This window comes from Hippopotamus amphibius, chromosome 2 (assembly GCF_030028045.1).
Source record: "Hippopotamus amphibius kiboko isolate mHipAmp2 chromosome 2, mHipAmp2.hap2, whole genome shotgun sequence".
NCBI classification, from domain to species: domain Eukaryota; kingdom Metazoa; phylum Chordata; class Mammalia; order Artiodactyla; family Hippopotamidae; genus Hippopotamus; species Hippopotamus amphibius.
The window spans coordinates 69,322,685-69,346,177 of record NC_080187.1 but is presented as its reverse complement, the minus strand read 5'-3'; the positions used below and the strand labels follow the sequence as shown (position 1 = coordinate 69,346,177).

General features: G+C 43.4%; 1 protein-coding gene across 3 annotated transcripts in view; it reads left to right on the top strand.

The window, feature by feature from the left end:
- The window catches only part of NTRK2 (neurotrophic receptor tyrosine kinase 2), a 345,813-nt gene extending 322,653 nt beyond the window's left edge, over window positions 1–23,160 (top strand). For all 3 annotated transcript variants that reach the window (XM_057722523.1, XM_057722521.1, XM_057722520.1), the window contains 2 exons: window positions 21,931–22,089; window positions 22,975–23,160. In XM_057722523.1, coding sequence (XP_057578506.1) covers window positions 21,931–22,089; window positions 22,975–23,160 — 345 coding nt within the window. The remainder of the gene's footprint in view (window positions 1–21,930; window positions 22,090–22,974) is intronic.
- The last annotated feature ends 333 nt before the right edge of the window (window positions 23,161–23,493 follow it).

The window sequence follows — 23,493 nt, the reverse complement described above, 5'->3', positions numbered from 1 at the left end:
GTCAAAAAGAAGCTGAGTGTCCCTCGAAATAGATGGACCCAGAAATGAGGAGTGTTATGCACAGATACCTCAAATTCCTGTCAAGCAGAAATTGGCTTTAAAGAATCTGTCCTGGGGGACAGGAACAGACACTGAGCTCGTGTTAAGAGGCACAGATCCAGGTATCTCTGAAAGCGTGAGGGACAGATAAGGTTACCGGAGTGATGACTAGAGTGAGATCAAGCCGAACCCCTGTACCAGCAAAGAGCCTGCCTGGAGAGACTCCAGCACTCTGACATTTGAGCTGGGAGTACATGGTGACCGGCACAGACACTTGCCCCACCTTGGGGCAGGAGAACAAGAATGAATCCAAGCATAAGATGGGAGGAGTGCCAAGTCAGCCTGACATGGAGGCTGATTTTATATTCAGCAAAGGAAATTTAGGAAGGGTTTGGGGTAAGCTGAGGCTGCTTGAGCAATGATGGGTCTGTAAACCTGGGTGGGGAAAGATAGGCCCAGCCATGGTGGAATGGCAGAAGAAGGAAGGGATAGTGGGGTCTTGTTGCCTAACTCCCTTCCTATAGCAGATACCTCTCATGCACTGCTTCAGAATCCTCTGGGCTTTGCCTGTCTTTGGGACCATTGACCACTTTGTTCTGCCCCAGCTCCTATTGCAATGACCAGCTCTGTGTGGGTTCCCCAATGGACTGCATAGCACCTTGCATCTTATCCACATTACATACCTCTCACCTTATGGCCCGGTGCATCTCTATTGATGCTGCGATGTCAAACTCTATTGGACTCACTCTAATGCCCATGCAAGCTCAACATGGAAGTGCAGGGAAGCCAAGACCCGGTGTTGGAGTCTTTGAGCAATAGGCGACAGGAGCCTGTGGATAAATTATTCCCCAATCTTGCCTTCAATCAGATGCTCTTGAGACCTAGTATTCCCTGTAGCCTCTCAGAAGCTGCCCGTGGGCAAGCAGTTAGTCACATGGACACCACATAGGGTTAGTTCAGTAACTCTTCCTACTGCCTCTGCCTCCTTCCCTGCCTCACTCTCCTTACCCGTCACTCTCACTTCCCTGGCATTGAATTCCCTGAGAAAGTAGAAGCAGATAAGCCTTAGCTTCAGGCTCTGCTTCATGGAGAAACTCTCCTTCCTGCTACCATTTTCATTTCTTAGAATTTGATATAAGGTGAATTCATTCAGGAAAGAAAAGGAATTTTCTACAGGAAGGACCTCATTTATACATAATACAATGTCACCCCTCACATGGTTCTGCCATCCAGACTCAGGTGACATCATTTTAGTGAAGCCCCAGTGTGTGAAAGTTTGCCCCAAAAGGACCCTCATCTGTAGTTGAGGTTTGTCAGTCTCTTTTTTGAATCCCTCAAGCAGCCTTTTCTTTCTCTCAGCCAGGAAAACTCCTTCCTGCTGTCCTCTGTCCTTGGGGGTTCTTGATCCATTTTTCGAACACTTTTTCTCTAGTGCCTCTTGGGCCCCCCTCTTTGGTTCACATAAGAGAACCCAGTCACTTATTTATATGTGCAGAAGGATAAGAATAAATACCCAGCCAGCCCATTTTAGCCATTTGTCTTATCCCTCTCCCACTGAACATCCTTTGGTCACCAATATGGAAGTTTTCTCTTTTATGACAGCCCAAGCCAGTCGAAGCTTTTAAGAACAGTTGTAAGACATTCACTCCTCTCAATTGCGATTCCTCCCCACCAGTAAGTTGTGAAAGCTCATTTTGTACTGACTATTAAGACTCCAATATCCTTAAAAGAGAACTATCATGATGAAAGGCATATTCTAATATCTTTTGCTATGTCCCTGACAACATGTTTGGCCATTGAGACACAAATCATTATAATTAAAGATGCTTCTCACTAATATCCTTCACTTCTTCCTCATCTTAATTTTATGCTAGCTCAGCATTGTTGCTATACTGATATGCATCACATCCTTGTCGTTGTCCTTAGCAAGTTTAGCTATAAAGTTCTCAAAGTTAAACAAAAAAATATTTTTTGCCACAAGTCCTATGTGGGGGAAACAGTGTGTACATTGCATGGTAAACAATTTCATATTGGTAAGAATGGTCCTGCCCCAAATACTCTTGGCCTCTTTCCCAAACCCTCACTGCATCCCCATTTCAGAGACTCCTGAGCAGCTCAGCTTCCTGTTTCCTGTTGAGGGTGGACTTCCAGCTACACTGACTTCCGTCCAGGGGCTGGGCAGGTGGACCGCTTCACACTAGCCTCCACTGTGCTGTGTTCTCTGCTGTTTTCCTCCGGCCACACTTCTGTGTTCACTGCTTGGGTTCTCAGTCCCTGTGGGACAGCCTCCATAGCCCACCGAACGACAGACGATCACAGTGAGAACCAGACAGGGCTGGCAACCTCTTTTCCAGAAATTTTAGGTGGCACGGGTGGCTAAGTGAGCAACAGAGCCTCCGTCACGGCCACGGCCTCCTCACTGCAACACTTAAAAAAAAATACACTTTATTTTTTAGAATAGTTTTAGGTTCATAGAAAACTGAGCAGAAAATAGAGTTCCCATACGCCTCCTAACCCCACACATGTAGAGCCACCCCTACTATCAAATCTACCACCAGAATGTATATTTGTTACAATCATGAACCTACACTGACACATCATTTTTACCCAAAGTCCATAGTTTCAGTAGGAGTTCCCACTTGGTGCTGTACATTCCATGGGTTTGATAAATTTATAATGACATGTAGCCACCATAGCAGTATCATACAGAATCATTTTACTGCCCTAAATATCCTCTGTGCTCCACCTGTTCATCCCTCCCTCCCCTAGCTCTGTCAGCCACTGATCTTTTTACTGTGTCCATAGTTTTGCCTTTTCCAGAATGTCATGTGGCTGAAATCATACACCCTGTAACCTTTTCAGATTGGCTTCTTTCACCCAGTAACGTGCATTTAAGATTCCTCTATCTTTTCATGGCTTGATACTTATTACTTTTTAGCGCTGCATAATATTCCACTGTCTGGATATACTATGGTTTATCCATTCACCTACTGAAGGAAATCTTGGTTTCTTCCAAGTTTGGGCAATTATGAATAAAGCTGCTGTTAACATCCATGTGCAGATTTTGTGTGGACATAAGTTTTCAACTAATTTGGGGTAAATCCCAAGAAACATAATTGCTGGAGTATGTGACAAAAATATACTAGTTTTGTCAGAAGCTGCCAAATTGCCTCCACAAATAGCTGTATTTTGCATTCCCACCAGCAGTGAATGAGAGTTCCTGTTGCTCCACATCCTCATCAGCATTTGGTGTTGTCAGTGTTTTGGATTTTCATCAATCTAGTAGGTGTGGAACACTTTGCAACACTTTGAAGCCGGTATTTCCTACCACTTAAGAGCATCTTGGATAGATTCTAAAACACTCTGTTCACTTTCAGTTATGAAACCAGTCAAATCCAGTTTGCAACTTCATTCTTCTGTCAGATACAAAGCTTCCCCTCTGGCATCACTGGTTGGACGTCTCCTGTTTCATCTTCTGTCTCTAGTTCCCATAAGGTTAGGAGCTGGGAGGAGGGATTGAGGATACACAGCGAACATCTCTTTGCTTCTCAGTTGTCATCTTCTTTTTCATTACTGTTTCTCTGCAGGTACAGACAGGAAGGCTCAAATAATATCCGCTTATTCATGAGAACCTCACACATCTCTGTCCTTCCAAATGATTGGAGAGCAGGCTCTCTTGCTGCCCACGGTCAGCTCCCCCATCTTTCTGCATCCTCTTCCCTTTTCCTTTGCAGGGCACACAGTCTACTGCCTACACAGAAGTTCAAATGCAAAAGCAGGTCCCAGTCTCCCCTACTTAAGGCACCCCAGTCTTCATGAGGGATTCTCTTGAATTTTTCTACTGGATTTCAGGTTGAAGATGGGAGGGAGCAGAGAGGAGAGGGAAGGAAATGACCTCTCTTCAGGAACATTCCACCAATGACTCCTAAACCAGTAGCCCCATTACTCTTGCTCACTCCCCTCCCCAGTTCTCTCCCCACACAGACTGAGAAAGGGGAGGTATATAAGGTGGGGGGTGGTTACTGAAGGACTTTATGTATTATGAGGACAGGAGTCTGGTCCAGCTTTCAGATGCTGGACACCAACTGATATAGAGACTTTTTCTAGAATGTGGGGTACCCGGAACTCCTTCTCCCTCAGCTGAAGCCTGGAATTTTTAAATCAGGGGACAACTGGGAAAGCCCCACTGGGTATCTCAATATAGGACATCAGAGGGGGAATTCACAGCTGCCCTCATCAGAGCATTCAAGCAGTTAATGACCGATTGGCATTCATGTCAAAAGCTGATTATATCAAACTTGAGATGCTTGAGCTAAAATCCACCCTCACCCTTTCTTGACCTGCCCTTGGGGACGAGTGGACAGGCATTATTCTCCTGATGATCCTGCCTCCTCATTTGAAGATGTTTGGTCACACCTTAGCCTGCTTCCCTCCCGCTGAATAAACTCCTATCTCCACCCCCCACCCCCCACCCCCACTGCCCAGCCCCTAGTTTTCCTGACCAGGACGTGGGTGATATAAATGCAAGGCAAGCCTGGTCGTAATTTCTGAAGACCCCAAGAGGATAACTCTCAGAATGAGACCAGTTCTGATTGGCTGAGTTTTCATTAGCGGAGATCGTTAAGAACCTGACCCGTGAGGCTTGTGGTTCATGGCTGGTGTGAGCCTCAGATGTGTGGGTGTGCAGGGCTTCCCAGATGCTATTACTTGCTGTTGTCTCTCCACGGTGTTTTACTTTATAAAGATCACTTTGGGTTCCTTTACTGCTGAACCTAATTTTTCCCTCCAGGGGTAAATTTTTCCCACTTTAAAATAATGGTGCAACTTTAGTGATTTAATTTAGGGAGGCGATGAAGTGACCATTAACCTGTTTAGCAAATGAATAAAAAGCCTTTCACAAATTCCTCAAAAAATAAGTATTGCTATCTTCAAACGTTTTACCAAATACAGCCCTTGAAGAACTAACCACCTGAGCATATACTTTTGGTTATTTGACTGCTCTAGGATTTGGTTTTATTCAAATCTGGTTATGGTGATGGACAAAGATTAAAAGATGACTCCAGGGCAAAGTGAGAGGTCACTCAGTGAGTCATTCCTATGAGGCAGAGGTGGCAGACTCCAAGACCAGGAAGGAGTTTCTGGGAGCAGGCATCCTTCAAAGGATGCCCTCAACATCAGGCCAGGCTAGGATAAGAGGAACTCAGATCAGTTGCCCTCTGAGTTGGGACAGCACTTGGAGGGTGGAGCTAGACGAGCACAGAGGAGGCTATTGCAACAGTGCGGGTACATGTACATGGTGGCTTGGATTAAGTGGTAACAGTGGAAATGAGAAAGTGGTCACATTCAGGGCATGCTTTGCAGGTTGAGCTGAAAGAACCTGATGAGGACTTGGATATGGGGTTTGAGGGAGAATCAATGGTGACTCCTAGGTTTTAGCTTTGAACAAAAATAGTGGTGGTCGGTGGGGAGAGTGGTGCTATTTGGGGGATAGCGAAGATGGAGGGAGGGACAGGGATTCACAAGGGGGAAGAAATATGAGGACATTTAACCTTTACGTAAGCAGAAGACACACCACCATTGGAAGGGGGACAGATTGTTTTAAAGTTCAATGTTCTTAAGTTGGGAATCATTTCTGCCTTTTCCTACGGTGTTCAGTTAATTTGTAGTAGATTGTTTGTCCTGTATAAACCTTGCCCTTCTCTGAAGTGTTCTTGTCTTCATCTCAAAAGACAAATTCAGGGCTGAAGAGAATTGTTATCCCTGAGTCTGTGTTTACAGAGTAGATAGTAGTGCTTGAAGACCTTTATGTGTTTCATGCAAGCTATTTCCGTAAATGAAGTCAAGTAGATATTAACCAGTAAATATAGTATCCTAAATGCCAATGATCTGTACCTAAATGGATGATTTGGTATAAACAAAATATAATTGCCAGGGATAGAGACCTTGGGAGGGAATTTGCAGAAAAAAAATGTTATGGGAGTTGACGAGGGGATTGAGAGTCAGGAAGGAAGATATACAAAGAAAGAACACTAACAGACCAGCATTAATGACTTCAGGGCTGTGGAATCTTTTCTCTCTCCCCTGGGATACCACAAGGGTAGCTTTCTTCCTCAAAGGAAACTCAAATTGTTTTAGGAGTCAGGAGGTGACCTCAGCAGTGATGTGATCGTATAACTGATAGAATATTAGGAGAATAATCAGGAAAAACAAGGTAATGTGGAGGGAGCTTCCCACTTATGTACTGACAGAGAGAAGTATGCTGGGACCATTGGCATAAATCCTAAAGCTAAGCACCAAGGGGGCTATAACTCATCGTCCTGAGAAACTCAGGAATGCATCTTGCTACTTAAGGGACTAGAAGTAATAGGATCCCTCTCATCCTCATTCCTTCTTCCATTGAAAGAAAGGATGGGGGACTTTCACATGGTCAGACTCACTTTGTTTCCTAAATCCATCACTTCCTGCAAAAGAAAGCACTGGTTATTGCTGCATGCAATGATGTCATTGTCGACTTGTCTGGATCAGGGGAGAAGGGATTTCCTCCTGAACACGACTCAGAGAAAGTGGCTGATAATGTCTTTAGCTGGCTTGCATGGATGGTCATTCATCAGGTGGATTTAGGAAAGTGGTGCAAAACAAGGGGCAAAAATCAAAGAGAAAGAGATAAGACTCGTGGATTTGGGGTCTTGCACTGTCACCTCAGACCCTGATTCTGACTGTGGCCTTGGGTTTCTATGTCATAGTTTCTCTACTTAGAAAATGGTAACGATAGGTCATAGATTATGTATTTGCTTTAAAAAATTATTGAGTAGCTTGCCTTAAAATACTATCTGGATGTAGCATATTATTTAGATATCAAAGTTAAGATACACATATAGATACAGATACAGATACACGACTATAGACACATACACACAGACACCCAGTGCAGCTGCGCCATTACATAAAACCCTACCAGTGACAGCCCCAGCAACATTTCACCCCCTTTCCTACCTACCACCCGCTTGATATAGTCACTACAGCCCACTGGTCCCCTTACTGTTCAAACACATCAAGATTGTTCCTACCTCAGGGCCTTTGCACCTGCTGACCCCAATGCCTGAAATGCCCTTCTTCCTGATGTTTGCATGTCTTGTTCTTTCACTTTATTCAGATCTCTGCTTAGATTTCACCTGCTTAGAAAAGCCTTTGCTGACCTACCCATCTAAAATATCACTGCCCCTTTAGGCTTTCCATCTATTTACCTCCTTTCCCTCACGGCATTTCTCACCCTCTGGCATCATCAGGCATAGATATCTGTTTACTGATGTGTGGTCTGCGCCTCTCACTAAAATGAGAGCTTCATGAGAACATGGAGCTGATGAGTGTCCACACCCCAGTGCCCTATTGCTCAGCACCCAGCCCAGGTAGCTCAATACATTTTTGCTGAATGAGTGAATGATACCAAAGCAAACAAATGATTATCAACCCAGTGATAAAAAAAAAAGAGTCAATATATACTGTGTGCAATGAGTGTTTGAGAATCCAAAGCATGTTATAACAGCTTTTTAAAATATCATCTGCTGAGATGGAAATGGATAGTCCTTTGAAGGTGGATTTTGGCTTTTAGTTGAACTTCTCCAGACTTTAGTTACTCCAAGCACTCTGCTCAGGATTTAAGGCTGTGGAGCTATGGTGGAGGTGAGAGTAGGAGGCAGCTGATACAGGAGGCAGGGGTGATGCTGAGTGGAGGTTGGGGACTTCGGACTTCCTCTTGTGAATCTCTATCTGCCCCCTTTACTTCTCCAGCTGTGGAGGCAAAGCATTGGTGGTGCCATCCAAGGCAACTTTAAGACCAGCCTCTCCCGTCTCCAAGCATCTGTCTCCCGCAAGCCCCTCCCATGGGGAGGTTCTGATGAGATCACGTGGGGGCTGCTGTAAGTGGGATGTCTTCATCAAGGGAAGTTGGCATGGCTGATGGGACATGTCATAGGGTGAGCAAAGGGACGGGAACCCACAGGATAGGACACCCAGCCCTTCCACTCTCTGACTCCTCCCCACACCCTCTCACCCTCTCCTCCACCAAGGTGTCACTTCAGCTCATTAATCTTCAGCTTCCATGGCTTTTCTTGGTAAATGATCCCATATGTTCATTACTCTGTGTGCAACACATGTCTGTTTCCATTCCTTATTTACAGTTTAAATTAGAAACGGGTGTTGCTCTCTAAAGCAAATTGACTACTGTCCGTCTTTTCCTTTTCCCCCTGGCTCTGGGGCTCCAAGGGCTTTAGCACCAAGGGCTCTATTCTGACAGCCCTGGGGAGGGTTGACAGGATGCTGCATTTGGGGCTTTAGTCCCTTCTTCTTTCATATTTATTTCATACTGTATTGTCTATCCACCAAGACCATGTCCCTGGGCAGTCAGATGCAACTGTTTTATTTAACAAATATCTGTTGAGCATCCAAGCACTGGCTAGTGCTTCCTTCAGGAAGTTTGTGCTCAGAGGCAGAGAGAGGTAGCAAGCACATAACCACATAAATAATCACATCATTGCTACTGATTGATGCTGTGAGGGGAAAGTAAGTAATGCTACCTGAGAGTCTAACTTGCTTTTGATGGTTAAGCTATGATATTTAAGTTTAGTCCCAACGGACAAGTAGAAGTTAGCCAGATGAAACTTGCGCTGCATGTGTGAAGGACCAATGGTGAGACAGTGCTAAGGACATTTAAGACCAGAATGGATGGCTTACTGCCAGGCAAAGGGGAAAGAAGAGACTGGGGAAGGAGGCACTGAGATCAACCAGGGTGCTATCAGCCATTCCAGTGACTTCTTATTTTATCCTAAAGGCAATGGGAAGTCTTTGGAGAGTTTATAGCAGAAAACCAAATGATTTCATACCATCAATATTTAATAATTTTGCTCTGGCTATTGTATGAACCATGGTTTGGGAAAAGGTAAGAAGGAAAATGATAGACCAGTTAGGAGGCTGTCATAGTGGCAGAGCGAGGGAAACAACCTAACTGGGAGATCAAAATAGGGGTGGAAAGAAGTGAACAGAGTTGAGATGCCTTTTGAAGGAGGTCCTCAGAAGGACTTCTGAGAGTCCCACCAGCCCTTGATTGCATGCTTCAGGACTTCTAATAAGGGAGAAAAGTGACACCAACCTCCACCCCCACCCCCGTGGTTAAGGCAGTATCTCTGTCCCATACTGCTGATGGTGATCCTTGACTGTTGTGTCCTGTGCATCCCTGCACTGGCTCAGCTTGTGATTCATTGCAGCTCAGTGGGATAACATGTGTGAAGTTCATGGTTATGCCTGCAGTATATAGTATCCGGATGTTGAATGTTAGCCACAAAGCTAAACACACCCCAGACACCACAGCTTCTTTGGGGCAGTGTGGCCAACCCCTTCTCAGGGAACTTCAGTGGGGAATCAGGACCTTGATCTTCTTTGACAACTTTCTCTCCTGCTCTTTCCCAATAGTCTCCTTTCCTGTGACCCTCTGGACCTGGTGGCAACTGTTGGGACATCCTCATATCAACTTCGTAGTGGAAGGGGGCTGAAAGCATCACTGGATTAAGGAGTGGGCCAAACTGCACCAGTATCATGAGCCCTAGCAGTTGGTCACATTTCCACTATGGTATCCATTCCCATCTTGCATTATGGTTATAGAACAAGCTCCCGAGGACCAGGACCTAATCTCATCCAACGTTGTTCCCCACAGTGCACATAACACTAAATGCAAATGGGTTGAAATGTACTAAGATAAAGTCACGTGCATTGGTTGTTACCACATAAACCATTTTATCTCAGCTACCTCACTTGAGCCTCACAGATAACTACACGGTAAGTATTATTGTCTCCATTCTATAAGTGAAAAACTTACGGCTTAGAGGGAGGCAATGACTTGGCCAAAGTCACATGGAGAGTCTTGTGAGCACCAGAATAGACCCCCAGGCTTCTGATGCAGGACAGCATGTTGAGCAGCTCCAGGAGATAACATGTACATGGACCACAGTGGGAAAGGGGCCCCTCAGGACTGTGCAGGATCCTGGTGCAGGCTTGTTGCTATTATCCTAAGACTATTGTCTGAATATTTCTTTTTGCTTAGTTCTGGCCATTGGGTTGTTTACCACCTTTTCTAGAACTTAGCCTATTGGGGAAGGGTATAGGCTTGACTTAGGCTTATAAGGTTTTTGTAATATTCTTTTTTAAAAAAAAATTTATTTATGTATTTATTTATTTTTATTTATTTATTTATTTGGCTGTATTACGTCTTCATTGCTGTGAGTAGACTTTCTCTAGTTGCAGTGAGCAGGGGCTACTCTTCATCGTGGTACACGGGCTTCTCATTGCAGTGGCTTCTCTTGTTGCAGAGCACGGGCTATAGGCACACGGGCTTCAGTAGTTATGGCACAGGAGCTTAGTTGCTCCGCAGCATGTGGGATCTTCCCAGACCAGAGACTGAACCCATGTCTCCTGCATTGATAGGTGGATTCTTAACCACTGCACCACCAGTGAAGTCCCTAGGCTTATAAGGTTTTATTCCTATTTATATGCAATGAAAGACACTAAGATATGAAATATTTTACTTACACTCACTTAGTAAGTAGCTAAGCTAGAACAGGAAACCAGGTCTGTTGACTCCAAAACCTTTTTACTTTCTGCCACCTGTGCCTCTCAAATAGGAATCTGGGTAGACTTTGGACACAAGTTGGTGTGTCCAGATCAGAGACTCATGAAGCCACAAAATCAACATGGCCCAAGTTTCTAAAGCATCAATTTTAATAAATGATTTGTGGAAAAATCATGGCTTTTCATGTCATATTGTGGAGTCGAATGCCACAATTATATTAGATGCTAAAGATGAAATACAAGACTTTAAAGAAATTTCAGATGAGCACCTTGGTCTAGGCCTGTAGACATGATCCCAATTCCTCCCCACTGCCCTGGTCTTTTACTTCTTTCTGCAGTTGTGGGTGCTTTGGTGGAATGGTTTGAGAGGCACCCAGAGACAGCACACTGGTTTTCTATAACACTGAGCAGCCACTGTTATTAACTCTTTGCTGTCCACTCTGCAGAGGAAAACCACTGGTCAGAAACTGAGTTCAAGTATCACAATCACAAAACTACTGCCTCTTATAATATGTGCATTTTCCATGGGTATATTTTATCTGTAGGTATGTTGGGAGAGGTATGAAAAAATGAGTTTTAAGTGTAAGTGATGTCTTTAGCACAGAACATCTCACACAGCTACAGGGCTCAGTAATTGAGAGTTAGTTGGATTACATGATTTCTTAGCTCTCACAATCATCACAAGAAGTCACAGTGTCTTTTATAACCAAGGTCACAATCTCTATGCATTTCTTATGTCAGAGAAGTAGCAGAAAAGGACCATAATGATGCCAGGTAGGCATTCAGAGCTCCCTGGAGAAAGCAACTTTCCCACTAATGTTACCCTCATGTGGACAGAGTCATTGGTTTCTGTATCAGAATGAACTGGGAAGGAAGACAACCTTTACATTTTTAACTGGCTCTGGTGTATTAAGTTCTCATCTCAGGTTAATGGTGGAATGTACATTCTGGTGCGTCCTCAGTGTTCACCAGCAAGCTGGGGTTAATGGTGGTGTCCAGCCAGAAACCCAATCTGTCCACATCCTAGACATGATGCCTCGAGAGCAGCAAGAATCATGGTAATTACAGCTGGGATGGAGAGTGCTGTTTCAGGTACAGAAAAGCTTTCCCCCCTACTCTGTTGGCAAATCACTGATTTCTTCCTTTACTTAAATCTAGCTGGAATATCAGCCTTTCTGAGTTATTTCCATAGAAACAATTTCACATTGGTATTTTGGTACTAAACCAGCATAATGCAATCACCTTCACATAGACAGTGACATGAATCTATACGGTTCCTCCTTTCCTGGTTGTCTTTGCTCACCACATGTCAGTCCCTGTTGGCTTTTCACTATAAAAGAATGCAATGCTTTGGTCTCAAGTACTAAAGAGTCAGATGATCCCTTGGGTTAAAGAACATAATGTGGGGCTTCCTAGGTGGCGCAGCGGTGAAGAATCCGCCTGCCAATGCAGGGGACACGGGTTCGATCCCTGCTCCAGGGAGATCCCACATGCTGCGGAGCAACTAAGCCCGTGCACCACAGCTATTAAGCCTGTGCTTTGGAGCCTGTGAGCCACAACTATTGAGCCCAAGTGCTGCAACTACTGAAGCTCATGCGCCTAGAGCCCGTGCTCTGCAACAAGAGAAGCCACAGCAATGAGGAGCTTGCGCACCACAACGAAGAGTAACCCCCACTCACTGCAACTAAAGAAAGCCTGCGCACAGCAGAAAAGACCCAACACAGCCAATAAAATAAATAAATAAATAAATAAATAAATAAATAAATAAATAAATAAATTTATAAAAAAACAAAACAAAGCAAAAACCATAATGCTCAGGTAGTCATAAAAAGCTCAGTAATATTGAACATTAAAATAATGGTAGCTTGATGAGACGTGTATGGTTGGAATGTACAAGTTCCCATTACCTAGTGATGCAGGAGTACAGTGACCACACGCCAGGCTGCATGCTGTCTTTGTTCTTTCCAAAGCTTTTGTCCTCCCATTGAGACACTCAGGAAACTCCCCATCAAAATAGATAAGAGTTAGTGGGGTGAGGTTGGGGAGGCAGTCAGAAGAAGGGAGATGTTGTCACTGTTTAATTTCATTTTACTGTTAAAATGAAGAATCCTCATTTCTAGATCCCAATGTGATTCTTAAACATGGGTGTGATCGCGGTTTTAAACTTTACTGAGAGAAGACTTTTTGCTCCTGATTAGGGCAAATGTGAAATAAGGTGAAACTATAATCACTTCTAAGACTGGGGCTCTTGGCTCTTGAAAGTGTATATAGTGCACAAGCAGGAGACAATAGGACCCATGAGGGATGTCACTTGAGGTGACATGAAGTCCAGGAAGCCCTTCTGCCTTTATCTATACATCCCTGGGAGTTCCAGGGTCTGCTCAGTCTCCCTTAGCTACCCCCAGGGGAGTTGGGTGCAGTGAGGGTACAGGGTGAGGACTGAGATTGCCCTAAGGTTTGCCATGGAAACAAGCTGAATTTGGGCACTACTGTGGAAAAAGAGCATCTTCTATGCCCTAGAATCAGTTGATAATAGGGAAACCATCAAGAGTACCCTAAGAGGGAAGAGAGCAGTGGCATTGAGCCTTAACTTAGGGACATGAAAATGCTGACAGAGGGCAAGAGATCTGCATTCGGGACCACAATTCCAGAGCTCCTAGTATTGGAAGCTGTTCTTGCTCCTCCTTGGAGTGTGCTGGAATCAGAAGGGGGGGCATCAACAAGGAGAGTGTTGTGGACCGAATGTTTGTGTCCCTTCAAAACTCAGCTCTCGAAGCCCTAACCCCCAGTGGGGCTGTGTTTAAAAATGGGGTCTCTGAGGAAGTAATTAAGGTTAAATGAGGTCATAGGGTGGGGCCTCCATCCCATAGGATTAGTGTCCTTGTAAGAGGAGACATCAGAAGCTCACATTCCCTCTGCACACACACAAGCTGCATACAGTCATCTGTAAGCCAGGAAGAGAGATTTCACCAGAAACTGAACTGTTTGGAACCTTGATCGTGGACATTTAGCCTCTGGAACTGTGAGAAAATAAATGTCTTGTTTTAGCCACCCAGTCTATGGTATTTTGTTATGGCAGCCTGAGCAAATGAATGTAGAGAGCCTTTCCTAGCCCTAAGCCAGACATCATGTCAGACATGAGGCAGAATGTGTTTGGTTTGGAGAGATGGGTCCTGGTGTAGACTCTACCACTTCTTAGCTGTGTGGTCTTGGGTAGGTCACTTTGTCTCTGGGCCTGGAGATTCTTCATCTCTTAAATTCAGATAAAAGAACATACCTGACTTACCCTAGAGGACTGTTGGAAAATCAAACACTTAGCATAACAACAACAGCTAATATATTTTGCACTTTTACTATGTACCAAGTGTTTTTCTAAGAGCTTTATTATTACATATAGTAAAATTCACATTTTTTAGTGTACAGTTCTGAGTAAAAGACAAGTACAGTCATTTAACTGCCACCACAATCAAGATTTAGAACATTGCCATCACGCCCCCAAATTCCCTCATGCCTCTGTAAGACAAGCCCCCACCTCCAAGTCCCCGGCCCTGACAACCACAGGTTTTCCAGACTTATAGTTTTGCCTTCTCAAGAATGTCATACAAATGGCATCATAGGATGGTACCACAAACCTTTTCTAATATCAATTCATTTAATCTTCACAACCACATTCTGAGATAGCTACCGTTATTATAGAATGAATGCATATGGAAATGCTATGAAAAAAACAAAAAAAATGTATACAAGTGTAAGGTATTATTATTTTTTCACTGTTTGTATTATGATTTCATGGTAGAATAAAGGCAAAATCAATTCTCAATGGAAAAAATTTCACAAAATATTGTTAGCAATGAGGTCCAGCATACCCTCTCTTGACTAATTCAAAAACTTTTGACTTGTAGTTAGTAAGTCACAACCTTTATATCTATGACCAAATTGGTAATGGTAAAAGATAATGGAAGATTTTCTAGGTTGCAGGTAACAGCAATTTCAGGTGTAGCGATAATCACTTCCCACTGTAAGAGAGAGGGCAACCAGGCTGTCCCCAGCACTCCCTTCCTGACCCCGTTCATTCATGACTGCCTTCCCTGAGTTTCATTCATTCAGGCTTTCTAGGCAAGGCAGGAAGGGCTGAATCACTCCCCATGAAGTATCCCCTGGTTCAGTAGCCACAAGCCACAGAAGCTTCCCATCACTCACTGTAATAGGAGAACCCTGATCTTCCTGGATGTTATCATAAAGCGCCCACAGTCTGACCACAATGGTTCCAGGTTCTCCAAGGAAAAGATTTTGCACAAATTGCTTCTCTTTCCTTTTTTAAACTTTATATTACAGATGCAATACATAATAAATAAGTAAATAAGGTCCAGCTATTTCTTAAAGTTTACAGCTATCATGAATTTTTAAGGAACAAATCAGGAGAAACTGTTGCAACAAAGCAAGCAGGTGTAGGGTGTGACAAGGAGGTCTAGGATCCTCTTCAATATTTAATGTGGCCAAAAGCCTCTGACAGCTAATCATCTCTTAATGGGGCTTGCCCTTTGGCCTGCATGTTTCTAAGGGAGTAAAATGTTTGGCTTCCAAACAAGTTATCACTCACCCACTGAGTAAAGACCACAAGCTGCAAGTGGCCTCGCAGGCATCATTGGTCTTTGCTACTTAAGTTTAGAAGGTCCCAGATTTGCTTTACTTACCTTTAAATCACCAGTGTTTTCAAAGCCAGCTAGGCATTTGCTTTGGGTCTACAGAAGGGCTCCAGCCTGCCACCATGCCTCTCATATACACAGAAGGGAGACTAGGCATCACTGTGGATGGGGAATGAGTTGTGGGGAGGACAAGCGTGACCCTCCGGAGAGATAAAGGAATTGGGCAAGACAAAAGGCAACGTTGGTATTTGACATGGGACTGGACAAGTGAGATATTTTTTTAATTGGAGTATGGTTGCTTTACAATGCTGTGTTAGAGCTCCACTGCACAACAAAACGAATCAGCCACACACATGCAGATATCTCCTCCCTTTTGGACTTCCCTCCCACTTAGGTCACCACAGTGCATCAAGTAGAGTTCCCGGTGCTATACAGTATGTTCCCATCAGTTGTCTATTTTATAGATAGTATCAATAATGTATATGTGTCAATCCCAGTCTCCCAATTCCCCCCACCCCACCCTTTTCCACCTTGGTAGCCATACATTTGTTCTCTACATCTGTGTCTCTATTTCTGCTTTGCAAATAAGATCATCTATACCATTTTTTCGGGATTCCACATATATGTATTATTATATGATATTTGCTTTTCTTTTTCTGACTTACTTCACTCTGTATGACACTCTCTAGGTCCACCCATGTCTCTACAAATGACCCAATTTCATTCCTTTTTATGGCTGAGTAATATTCCATTGTATAGGACAAGTAAGATTTGAGAGGAAATTCTAAGAAAGGGAATCAGGAATGGACTGGGAGGGTCCACACTGAGAGGCATGGATGTTGAAAGAGAAGACAGTGAAGGAGCAAGGAGGAGAGTAGATGCTTGTACCTCCTCTCTCATCAACCAAGGCATCTGGAAAATGGGTTGAGCATTCCTCATAAACTTGTACCAGGGATAAAGATGCTTTGTATATTTGTATAAAATTAAGTAAGAACCTAGGGTCCCAGCATGAATAATATCGGGATAGAGAGCTGCCTTCAATACTGCTGGTCACCAATTCATATCACTACTTACTCAGCAAGTTCCTTGACCTTCCTAAGTCCTAGTTTTCCAATGTAGAAAAATAAACTATATTATTTATTAAGCCATGGGGAAATATTCAAAATTTACAACCTGACCAAAGAGAATGTACCCAAAGAGTATTTCTTGGGTAAGAAATAAATATTGTAGTTGAACTGATTAGATATTCCCAAGTTGATTTAAAAATAATAAAATAATTGACTTTTTTTTTTAATTGGAGTATAGTTGCTTTACAATGTTGTGTTAGTTTCCACTATACAATGAAGTGAATCAGCTCTATGTATACATATACCCCCTCCCTCTTGAACCTCCCTCCCAATGCTCCATCCCACCCATCTAGCTCATCACAGAACACCATGCTAAGCTCCCTGTGCTATAAAACACTTCTGACACAAGACATCTTACCAATGGCCTTTTAGTATTCTTTCTAGGACTTATTGTCTTAACACCTTTCAAACAGGTAGATTTAAAGGATGCCTAGGTCTAGGTATTTGTCCTAGAACAATTTTTTTTTAAACCAGATCATCCTATACATGTCACCATCAAAATTATGAGGTGTCAAGGAAATAAGCATTAAGAGCTAAACAAACAGTTCTTTTTGTAGATGTTTTAAAAACAGAATTCATTATTTTCCATAATTTGATTTATTTTAGGCACTATGGAATTTCTTTTTGGCCATTGGCTCCAGACATTGTTCTGATTAGCTTCACTGATTTAAGCAATTCATAGTGATTAGCAGCCCTGAGGACCATTCAGTCTTTCCTTTTTTGTGGTTTGACTTTCTTCTTTGGTCTCTGTCCTTCTGCTCCAGCCTCAGAGGATATGAGATGCTAGTCAACATCTTAGAGAGCTATATTCCCTCTTTATTCATTATGACATCTTCCTGAACTTCATTCCTAGATTTAATCTTACCAGCTCTGCACCATAGACAACTCCATCTACTGTACAGATAATAAATCGAGGAATGAACAGATTTCACACACAGCTTAGGGAGTTTTTATACCCCATGTGAATGCCAGTATTTTGGATTGCATTTTATTAAGAAGTTTTGAATTTCATTGAATGGTTCTTATTTGCAGCATCAATTAGGTGAGCCAGTTTCCATCCATTTAATCTAAGGTTGGTTCTATGAAGAGTTTAGAGAACTTATTGGCAGATGAATGGGAAAGTAGTGAATGCTGATCACTTTGAAGGAACGCACTGAGAATTCCTCTGCAAATCTCAACACTCTTAAGAAACTCGAAGACATGATCTGCTTACCAACCAACCCCCACCATGCCTTGCCAGCCGTAACTGATCAGCGTCTTTCCTCTTGAGGAATGTGCTCCATTAGCAAAAGTAGGGAATGCCTGCAGTGTTGCCGGAGCTGTACTAAGGGGTACTGGGTTCCCTGGTGCTTAGAAACATCACTGAGCTGTAGCAGGGAGGGTAAGTTCCTTGAAGTGATGGAACTTGAACTTGCCTTTAGAAGACCTCCCAGAGTAGGTGGGAAAAGAGAAAGATCAAACTTTCCAAGAGGCATGCGTAGGTTTGGCCTGTGAGGAGCCACAACTGAGTTTGCTGGCTGAATAGAGGGCATGAATTGGAGACTACAGAAGCTGGAAACACAGAGCGACCCATCAGAGTGAGTACAAGATGTCCTGTGGGGAGGGGTTATGTGTGTGTGTGTCTTTAGATAAGCTACTCTAACTCTGAATTTGGGGGGCATTATTTAAAATATGAAAGCAAGCTGATGTCTACTCAAGACGGTATTTATTGGGTTCAAGTGAGATCACTGAGTAGAAATTCTTTGTAAAGGTATAAACTGCTATGCGTTGACAGATGATTATGGTGGGAAAGTGGTGGCAAGAGGTTAATTACAGAGGTAAAACCCCAGGCTCTTGGGTTGAAGAAAATAAAAATTTCAAGTCCAAGTCAACTCCCCAGCTAAGTGGATTTCCCAGGTTGCGTCAGCTCATTCTGGTGCGTTTAGTGAAGAGCACGTTCCTGACCCAAGTTCATCACTGAAAGGTCTCTCCTGGCACCACTGAATATCTGGCAGTCAAAGCAGCAGTGCTGACTCCCAATGTCATACTTGGGATCACATTCCATCTCACAAATATTTAAGCAAGAGTGTGAGGGCCAATTGCCAAGTTGCACAATACAAGACAAATATCTCATTGTGTTTGTCACCGCACAGCATGTGCTTTTGTGAGTTCCAAAATCCATCCAGTGACTGTGACTGAAATATGACAGTAATTTGTAACCACAGTGGCTCTTTTCCCTATGTTTACTTTTTGGGTCCACTTTTGTGACATGCTTCAAAATCCTGAGAAAAGGCTGCAAAAGAAATATTCAGAGCTGTTCTAAACAGGTTTAGAAAACTTGTGAACCCTGTCTGAACTTTTATTGGATGCTCCCACCACTCACCCAGTTGACATCAGAACAAGGAAAGTGTTATTTATAATGGCATGCGTGAAATCCCAGAGGGGATTCTTGTAAAATTAGAGCGAAAAATCTGTCCCGAAGAGACTGCAAGCATAAAGTAAATGATCAGATGGGAAAGCTTGTAAATCAAAATTTGAATCTTTTTTTTCCCTCCTTTAAAGGACACAGGAGCCTTTTCTTTGGCCATTCGCAATACTGGACAGAGAATCCAGAAGAGTGGGTGGTGTAATCAGAGGGGCCCAGAGTACTTGTCGCTGCAGAGCGAGGAGTAGGGGAGAGTTGTAGTGTTGACTCTTCTTAATGTCTCCATGGCTGCTTCCCATTGAGGAAACTAAGATAATCAAGGCTACAGAGAAAGAAGCAACACCTTGAAAGCATTTAGTACATTAAAATCCATAAAGGGCTTTCACAAATACTGTCTGCTTGAGTTAACCCTGGGAGGTATGTATTGTTACCCACATTTTATAGCTGGAAAAATGAAGACACAGAGAGGTTTGGCAACTAGTCAAGTTAATTTTGGAGCCCAGAGTTTTGTTTGTTTTTTAATTGCGGTATAATTGACATATAGTGTTATATTTATTTCAGGTGCACAATGTAATGATTTGCTATTTGTATATATTGAAAATGATCACCACAAGTCTAGTTAACATCTGTCTCCTCTTATAGTTACAGTCTTTGGTTGTTTGATGAAAACTTTTAGGATTTACTTTCAAATATGCAATGCAATGTTATTAACTCTAGTCACCATGCTGTACCTTACATCCTCAGGACATATTTATTTTACGACTGAAAATTTCTACCTTTTGACCCCCTTCCAAAGTCATGAATTGAGTGTTGTACACTGCACCACAGCTGGGAACACAAAAAGAAAATGGAAAGCCTAGCATCTCCATAGGTTAACATGTCCCAAAGTGGGATTTTTACTGTCTAGTTCTAGGAATGTATGTAAGTGGCTCTCTATCTCTCTCCCACTCCCGCACAAACACACAGCCAAATTGGTTTAATTCACCAATTTAAAGTTAAACCTGTTCTTTCTGCCAAACTCCTGAGACACTTCAAGGGAATTCTGTGCATTATGAATCTTCAAGAAATGAAGAGGGTTACGGGTTATGATATATTTGACACATCTGACCTAGGAACACGTGTGGAGCACTAGCTCTTAATACTTTGAGTGTCCAGTATCCAAAAGAACACCACATTGGTCCAAAATATCCAAGCCTTCTCTTCAGTACCACAGACCAACTATACATTGGATGTATGATCCAATTTCAATATTTTTCTAATTCTGATTTCAATATGTCAATTTCAATTATTTCACTATTCCCATAAAAGAAAGAATTATGTCTTTTTCACTAAAAACCTGGGCAGAGACCCCTTACTCCACATAACTCTGCACATGTAGCTCCCTGCACTGCCACAACACCTCTCCTTGGTGCTGGGGTGTGGGCTGCCAGCACCTGGGACCACTCCACCTTGGTACCCTTTGTGTTTTTAAGTATCTGAAAGCATAGGAAAGTCTTCAGCCAGAAACATGCCCATATGGCTGTGCCAATATGAACACCAGCATCCTTTCTGGTCAGTGCCTATGTTGCTCAGGTTGTGTTTTGGATATCGACCCTGGTGGTGAGTATTGTCATCACCTACAGGCATGTCCAGGTAGCTCCATGAGGGAAATCTGTGCTTGTTGAACACTGACTTCCTGTCCCTGCGGAATGAGGAGAGAGCAGGGAAATTGAAAGCTGATGGAAGGCAACGAGCCTGCACTTAAGGCATGAACTTTTGGTGCATTCAAAGCTGAACAGTAAAAATACAGGGGCACCTTAACCCTGATCCAGCAAATTATGTCTCGACTTGTCAGACTTGATTCCTTGTACAGAGAATGGGGAAAAAGCATGCATGCTTTCTTTGATGCTAAGAGCACCATTTGAAATCACCAAGCAAATTAGACATCTCTGACACTCTCTGCTCCTTGGACAGTGGAGTTGAGCAGCATTTTTCAGGCACCGCTAGTCCATTTCCTTCCCTTAATGCGTCAGAAATGGATATTGAGAACTATAATTGGGCAGAAATTCTGTGTGGCATTGGTCTCAGAATTCAGGGGCTGGGAGTTGTCCGGGATATCTAATTCCTGCTGTCCCGTGAGCTCACCCACTGCCCTGGTATCAGCACGGCATTTGGGCAGGTTGTGCTGGGGTTCACTGGCATGAAAAGTAGGGCCTGCCACCCATTGGGCTACTGTGCAGAAATCCCATCTTGGTTGGAAAATCAGACAGCTTTGATAGGCTACAAACCTATATATGGAATTCTTAGTTTTTCTCCAGAAAGTAGGAAATCATAAACAAGTCTCTTTGATCCAAGTTGTCTTTGCCTGTGCTCAATGCTCTGACATCCAATGCCTCAGCCTTGGTGTTTTTACTAAAATGGCCTTTTCAAAAACCATACTTACTTATTTACTTTTATAAATAAGCTCAGCTGAAGTGTCCTGTAGTAGATGAAAGTTGTGAGCTCAGAGTTCAAAGACTGGACTTCTTTGTGTCCATAGCAACCTGAAACTCAGTTGCCCCTTCTGTAAAATGGGAACGATCATTTCTGCCCATTGCTGGGTTGTGGCACACATGTTCAAGGCAGCTCTGTGCACTCTCCTGACACTTTAAAGTGGAAGGAAGCTCTGGCCTTGCTAAGGAAGCAAAGTCCTTTTAAGGAAGCAGAGTTCCTCAGTGGGTCATTTTGGTTGCAAACCCCCCTACAAACTTTGTTATCTTGGCCAAAGTTATCTTGTTAATTATAAGATCATGTCATCCTCATACCAGAAAGTATGTGTGTCTGTGTTTGATACAAGATGAATATCCATCCACCCAACCACCATTTCTGGGCCTGTTTAGTTTTGAGAAAGAAAGAATTGCAAATAATGTGAGAAAAATCCTTTGACCACTCTTTGCCCTTTGTCTCTGTTGCTTGAGATTTTAAGCCAATCGTATTTTCCTTATGTCTTATAAACATCTAAAGTTAATAAATACATATAAAGGAAAGGGAAAAAAGTCCCCATCTCCCTTCCAAACCTTTTCCCCTGATGGTGGAAACTTGGATTCCGGGTGACAGATGCCACCTTGGTTTCTGCCAGGTCGGGGGCCACACGATGCTACCCATTCGCTGGATGCCTCCCGAGAGCATCATGTACAGGAAGTTCACCACCGAAAGTGACGTCTGGAGCCTGGGGGTCGTATTGTGGGAGATCTTCACGTATGGCAAACAGCCCTGGTACCAGCTGTCGAACAATGAGGTGAGTGGTTGGCGGCACCAAGACCCCTAGAGGGCTGACACTGAGAGGCATCCCTGGGCTGGAAGTCAGGACACACTCTCATGTGGCTTTGTTGGGAGAAGCACCTCCCAAGTGGCCTGCCATGTACCTAAATATCATGGCCAAAGTATAGTCACGCTCCAAATTTAAGAGCTCTAGAAAGAGAAAAGCACAGCTTTTGCTGATGCGCCTGTGATTCTCTGGCGATGGGACCCAGGAATCATTTCATGTTGCTCATCTAGTAAATTGATAGCAGATGTGGCATTCCGGCACCCTTAGAGGCCAGCTAGCTTTTTGGTATTATTCCAATAAGGTGTCAAGCTTCTCTCCTTTTTGCACATTTCACCAGAACATTTACTTCTAGAGAAAAACTCAAGCATTTTGTTTTCCTTTTCTAATCCTTTTGCAAATATGTCTATATTTGAGGCGTCACTTCTTGGTCAGGCACCTCACTTCTTCAGGCCCACGTCTGTCTTTTATCCAATTCCATTATCCAAAATGATTGCTCGTTTCTGTACCCTGGGGTTCCCTGGCCAGTCAGCGCCATGGCACAAAAGTGACCCTGGTCCCATCTCAGGCCAGTAAAACTAAAGCACATTGGAGCTGCAGGGTGTGCTTTGGGAGTGTTCCATATAGATAAATTATTTCTCCACCAGTTTGGTGAAATCAGTGTGGCTTGAAAAATGGATATAAACCCATCAAATTAACCATGATACAACAACCTAGAACAGTCACTCTCTTCCCTCTGAGAAAAAGGAAACACTGAGCGAGTTTCTTGAAAGCAGCCCTCTCTTTGCACTGACATTGACCGTATCCACATTGCTTTCCCTCTGGTCTGACCCTATCTCTGCTCTCCATCCCGTCCAGGTGATAGAATGCATCACTCAGGGCCGAGTCTTGCAGCGACCTCGAACGTGCCCCCAGGAGGTCTATGAGCTGATGCTGGGGTGCTGGCAGCGAGAGCCCCACATGAGGAAGAACATCAAGGGCATCCACACCCTCCTTCAGAACTTGGCCAAGGCATCTCCGGTCTACCTGGATATCCTAGGCTAGGGCCCTCTCCCCCAGATCGATCCTTCCCAAAGCACCTCCTCAGTTGGGCCAAGAGGATGAACGTCTTTTAACTGCCGCTGGATGCCATCAATCTGCTGTTCTTCGCTCTGACAGTATTAACTACAAAGACACCGAGAAGCTTTCCGAGGGAAGCAATGTGTACTTCTCCATCCGTAGACACAGTATGGACTTCTTTTTGGCATTTTCTCTTTCTCTCTTTCCATCTCCTTTGGTTTATTCCCTAGTTTTGTTTTGTTTTGTTTTCCTTTATTTATCTTTTGTCTTCCCTGCTTCAAAATCCTCACCCTTTCTTTCTGAATCAATCTGGCTTCT